Below are 5934 nucleotides of genomic sequence, written 5' to 3'. Positions count from 1 at the left end.
TGTGTGTGTGTGTGTTAGATGAGGAATGGGTTCAGCATCAGGGCGGGGTAGAAGATTGGGCAGCACCACACCTGTATGAGTCATCGCACTAAGGCGAAGCTAACAGCAACATGTCATATCAAGACATCGCCCCACTCTCAACCCCTCGCTTGATTCCTCCTCACTGTGCAGATTGCCAACTGTTGTTATTGTCTTCCAGTGTTGTTATTAACTTCCACATTCCTGAAGATGGTGTCATATAATCAGTGATTTTTGCACAATGAACTTATTCACCTCAACTGCTTAAATTTAGCTAAATATGTAGCCTCTGGAAACTGACACAAGCACTGAATTTAGCTTCTCCACACTAAAAACGTTTAAAGAATCTTTGCATTCCAGCTTTTAAATAGTTAAGCACACAATACAAGGTCTTCCAGTGTGCCCCACCAGTAAGAGGCATGTTGGTATCGCATCAAGTATAGTGTCTTAGAGTGACACAGTGCTGACTCATTTAGCCCCCAATGTGTGATAGTGGTACGGTCTCCCGCAGTTATTTAGTGCTTCACAGCCAAACCAAGGACCACAGCAATGTAAACATTAGCCTGTTGAGCATCAGCATGAAGCCCCAGAATGCCCCTGTGTTTGATACTATGTGGTTCTGTTGGAGGGGAAAAAATGTCAGGCCTAATTTACAGTGCCATATGGACATGTGATGCTCATTTCCAGTGGGTTATTTAGTTATGGTGGCTGTTTGGCTTGGTTTGTGGCTTTGAGGGAGCAGTATCTGATATTTAGCCCCCCCTGTTTATTTACAGTGTATTGTGTAGTGCCGTTGTTTCAGTGGAAAACTCACACTAACTTCAACATATTAGTCTCTAAATCCTGTTGAAAGTTTTACATTCTCTAAATCATGCAGACGACTACCTGCACATCGCTTTTCGTAGGTTTTAGAGTTGCAGAGGTGTGTACCCAATTTATTGCTGGAAACAAACAGAAATACAACAACTTGGTAGAGGAGGGGAAAGGTTTGCTGAAGTTGCAGAGAACAGACATAGATTTGGTCTGGACGAGTGGCAAGTGGATGAGATTATAGTATAGTATTGGTTTTATGCTGTGGTAGATAACGGGTGGAGTAGAGGCATCCTTCTGCAGTAATGTCAGGTTACAAAAAACCCAAATGCAAATGCCTGGGAGTCCGAGACCTCTAATGTCCATGATTGTCCCGTTGGCCCTGTGTACCAGCCTAAATCAGCCCTCCAGCTCATACTGTTGTGTCATATCCATTTTACACACACACACACAGAGCCAGACACACATGCAGCTTGAGGGTAGTAAGCAGATATAGCATACCGCAGCAGGCAGTATGTGAACCACTCTTTACTTGGTAACACCCGTCTCCCGGCCCACATACAGCCTCAAACATGGCACCTCCAGTAGTTATGCCTTCACCTCTTAGCGTATCTGGACACAGTGTGAGTGTGTGCATCCGTAATGCAGATAAGCTCACGCAACCTTCACATTTAAGAGCAAACAGTGACAAGCTCTTTGCATGTTGCTAAAATCTTGCATCCATTTTCCATTAGCCCTGTAATTATGACACTGCCTGATGAGTTCTGCTTCAGACCTCTTTGAAATGTTCATTCAGTGCCTAAGTACATTAAGCCTGTGCTGCATTCAGGAATGTAATGTGATGATCAAGTGCAACTGTTAACAGTTGTGTGAATATTAATAATAATGATAATAGGTTTACTTGATTTAAGTGATATTTGGTTCCACATGAAGATCACCCCTGAAGCTCAACTAACGATGTTGAGTCTGAACCCTGATGTGCCTGAATTGGCCAACTGGTTTGAAACCATGAAGGAGGGGGATGCAGAACCCTTTGTAATCATCTGTATGTGTCTTTGTTTTTCAGTCAGTGGTGAAAACCGGACGTTTGCTCATCAGTCACGAGGCACCAGTAACCGGAGGCTTTGCTGCTGAGATCAGCTCTACAGTACAGGTGAGTGTGTGCAGTCTGTATATGAGAACATACTGTATGCAATGAGCTTTTATTGGGACCTGTAACTCGCAGGGGTAGGAGCTGGCCTTCAGAGGTATTGGTCTTAATAGGCTGCAATGGTTTTGTCAATAAAAGCCCCACTTTGCAATGAAGCTAAAATAGCCTTTCTCTGAATGCCCCAGAGCAGTGGTTAAAACTGTGAGGAAGGGAAGTGCGGAAGAGTCAAGGGGAGCCGTGTTTCTGTATTGATATGGCGGGCATAGTCATCTCGGGCGAACCCCAGAAAAATGTGCAATATCGCAATAATTTAAATCACTACACATTTTCTCAGTTAAAAGATTTTAAATACTTTGTCATAGAATTCATTTTGTTGACTATTAACACTTTTGGCAACATAGTGTAAACAACTTCAAATTGTAAAAAAAATATTTATCTCAAATTGAGTTTGTTTTTGGTGAGATCATTATATGAAATCACTTACGGCACTTTAATGTACGGTTCGGTATGTCAATGATACTGATATTGCTGTTGATTTATATTTGTGACCAACTGATGCAATTTATCTATTATAAATATTAAAAAATCACACTCCTTCTACAAACTACCGTCAGTCAGTGTGACATTTTCAGAGGAAATGGGATCTTGCTTTAGAAGTCATAGAATAAAAATACTACTCATGACTTCAGCTCTTGCCTTGTATCATTACATTAGGAACTTTTTTTAAGTAATTTTAAGTAAAAGTAATTCAGTGGATTTTATGACTTTTCATGGTGCCAATTGGCCAAAATGTAAAGAAATGGGACAAAAATGGGGCTAAAAGTTTACAGCTAACTCACTGACTTATATTGCCTGCTTGTATCAGCCAAAGTATTTTGGGGACTATAGTTCCAAAACTTGGAAAAATTTTCTTCCGAATAGAAGTAAGAAAAATAATATGAATCAATAATATTTGATTTTTTTGTTTTTGTTTTGCACTATTAAATCATTTTTTGAGAGTACTATGGCTCAAAATTTCATATCAACATGGTTTTTATATCCCTAGAAAAACACTGATGCTCTCCTCTATAGACATTTCCCATATGTTAAAAACCTGTAGGCTTACAGGCAAGAATCCAAGAATTTTAAGTATATGCATAAAACAATCGCACTGGCATGAAATAATGTCCGACTAGCCCAACTTATTCTATCAAACAAGAGCCTTTTCAAGCAAAAATAGCCAATTGAAAGGATTAATGCCTACTAAAGTAGTATTTAGATTCTATAGAGAAGCAGTTTCCCTCTCAACAGTTGTAAATGTAGTGGCACAGGGGGTGTTTTGTAAGTTTATGTTGCTCATCTGAGATTGTTGATACAGTGGGGCTAACTACCCATATAAGGTTTACGAAATATTGCTTGTTGCTGGCAATACCTAAGGCCTGGACACTGTAACCAGGACATGCCAGAGACAAATTCTGAGCTAAGTGTGATGCATGAGTAAATGAAAAGTCTTCCCCTTCCCATCATCCTAATTACATCTATTTTTGCGTGGTGAGATAATTGTCCTCAGTATGTGGGGTGTATTCTCCCTGTGAGGCTTTTAGCAGTGAGTACCACTCTGCTCTCAGTGAGTAATTTGTCTCAACAATGACAACTCTCCCCTTTATACACACCTCCTCAAAAGTCATAGGTCTAATTGTATGCGTGGCACTGTATGTATTACCTGGAGCTGTTTGCTTGTTAATGTGCATGAAGTCAGAGCTGAAGAAGTAAAACCAATCGACCCTCTCCTCATTTACTGTCAGTCAGATGTTGCTCTCTCCCCCTCTCAGTGAAGGCTTAAATGGCCAGTGAGTCATCCCCATCATTTCCATGTTTCCATGTTTAAACATAGTGTACGGGTGATGTAAGTTGTTGGTGTGTTCACTGATTGCATTGATCTGCAGTTTTCTCGTGGCCCTAGGCAATTTGGATAAATTTACTGGAAAGAAAACCTTGGACTGATTGATAGCTGTGTTTTTAAAAAGATGCAGCTTGATCTACAGGCCTCCATCACACTGTTACATAGACTATACTACTACTATGTTAGTGATATTCCTTCATCGAAGAGAAAGTGATAGGCTTGTTTTGACTTTCTCACAAATAAAAGGTATGATGGCCCACAGTAGCCGTTAATAGCCAATAAGCCAGTCCTCTTAAAGGACCAGTGTGTAGGATTTAGTGCCATCTAGCAGTGTTGTTGCTGATTGGAATTCACCCTCCCTTTCCAAGCATGAGGGACAAACTACGGTGGCCACAAAAGGTGCGAAAAACATAAATGGCCCAATCTAGAGCCTGGTTTTTGTTTGTCTGTTCTGGACTACTGTAGAAACATGACGGTTCAACATGACAGCTGCCACAAAAGGCAACACAGGTGTCTATAGATAAAAACGTCTCATTCTAAGGTAACAAAAACATAACGATTCTTATTTTCAGGTGATTACACACTACTGAAAACATACCTATAAATATTATATTCAATTACTGCCAATAGATCCTCCTAAATGTTACACACTGGAGCTTTAAGTGATGCGTTTAATTTTTTTTGTATCTTGCTGGAGAAGGTAGTGAGTGGGGACTGAAGTTCAGGTATATTTACCAAAAATACAAATGTTTGGTGAACAGGCATATGGATGGACAGAAGAGAAGTAGATTATGCTACTGAAGTGCTTCATTAATGTGTAATCACCTGAAAATAAGAATCATTATGTTTTTGTTTTACCACTACCATTTTTATCTACAGAAGGAGTGAGTCCTCTTCTACATTGTCCACCATGTTGAACTGCCATCATTCTACAGTAGCCCAGAACAGCAAAACACTAGAGTCTCAAGGCCACCATAGTTTCTCCTACATGCTTGGAAATGGAGGGTGAGGCATTGGCGCTGCAATCAGCAACCACACCACTGGATGCCACTAAATCCTACACACTGGTCCTTTTAAAAAAAAATCACTAAAACATCTTTTATATCTACAGGGGGTGAGTGGCTGACACACAAGGCAATGAGATTTTGGGTGGAGCATTGTTTTAACTCTTTTCATATACAACCTCAATGACTCACCATAAAAAAACTTGGATGTGGTGTAGGCTTTACTTTATGGCTGCACATTTCTGGATAGAATTAGAAAATCATCAGTTTCTCACCCAGGAGAATATTATGGTCAAGATTTTTTTCCCACAGCTCTTAAGGAAGTCGTTTTTAATGAAAACATTTATGGAATTAATTCTTGTCTTCATATGGACAGGAACATAGAATAAACATACAATAGGATTGTGACCAATATTTGGAATTGTTTCTATTACTTTGTCCACCACCATTTTAATGGCATAACAATATATAACATTTTTACACATTTTCAAAGTCGTCCAACTTAAACAGGCTTGGATGATGCTCTCACTGAGACAGTCTTGACAATCGCCACAACCAGGGCAAAGGGCCACAGGTCGGATTCAAACCATGGCTGTTGCAGCAAGGATTCAGCCTTGGTACATGGGGTGCTCTACCAGGTGAGCTATAGTGTGCACCTCTTGGTAGCAAATTGTGTGCGCCCTCCTTGTTATCTAAGTTGAAATACTTACGTATAATCTTTATACTGTGCATCAAGCATGGTTGCAACAGAATAAAGAGCCTTGCTTTGCACACCATTAAAGCAATCACTGACAGCTTTAAATAGGGTTTTTTTTTAGCTGTTTGCTATCTGAGTCACTTCTCCTGCCAAGCAGCCAATGTCAGATGACATCTGCAGAAGAGGCCTGTGCAGAACTGATCTCTTCTCAGCTCTGAAAAATATCTGAGACTGGGTATCGTGTCACGTGGCTCAGCATAGTCCACAAATCTGTGGAACCCGACATCTTCAGCAGACGAAAATGGCTGGTTGTCCAGAGCAATACTCCAAGAGTTTCTGAGTGATGCCTTTGGCCCTGGGGTGGTTGCAGTCA

At 40.4% G+C, this 5934-nt stretch overlaps 1 protein-coding gene across 1 annotated transcript in view; it reads left to right on the top strand.

Annotated features, from left to right (window-relative positions):
* bckdhb (branched chain keto acid dehydrogenase E1 subunit beta) overlaps positions 1-5934 on the top strand; it is a 47142-nt gene that overhangs the window by 34080 nt on the left and 7128 nt on the right. Inside the window, exon 9 of the mRNA XM_035672805.1 lies at positions 1895-1981. Within this exon, the coding sequence (XP_035528698.1) occupies positions 1895-1981 (87 nt within the window). The remainder of the gene's footprint in view (positions 1-1894; positions 1982-5934) is intronic.

This window comes from Morone saxatilis, unplaced genomic scaffold (genome assembly GCF_004916995.1).
Source record: "Morone saxatilis isolate NCDOM2014 unplaced genomic scaffold, NCSU_SB_2.0 Contig24, whole genome shotgun sequence".
NCBI lineage: Eukaryota > Metazoa > Chordata > Actinopteri > Moronidae > Morone > Morone saxatilis.
The sequence above is the reverse complement of the archived record's forward strand: the minus strand, read 5'-3'. Positions and strand labels throughout refer to the sequence as shown.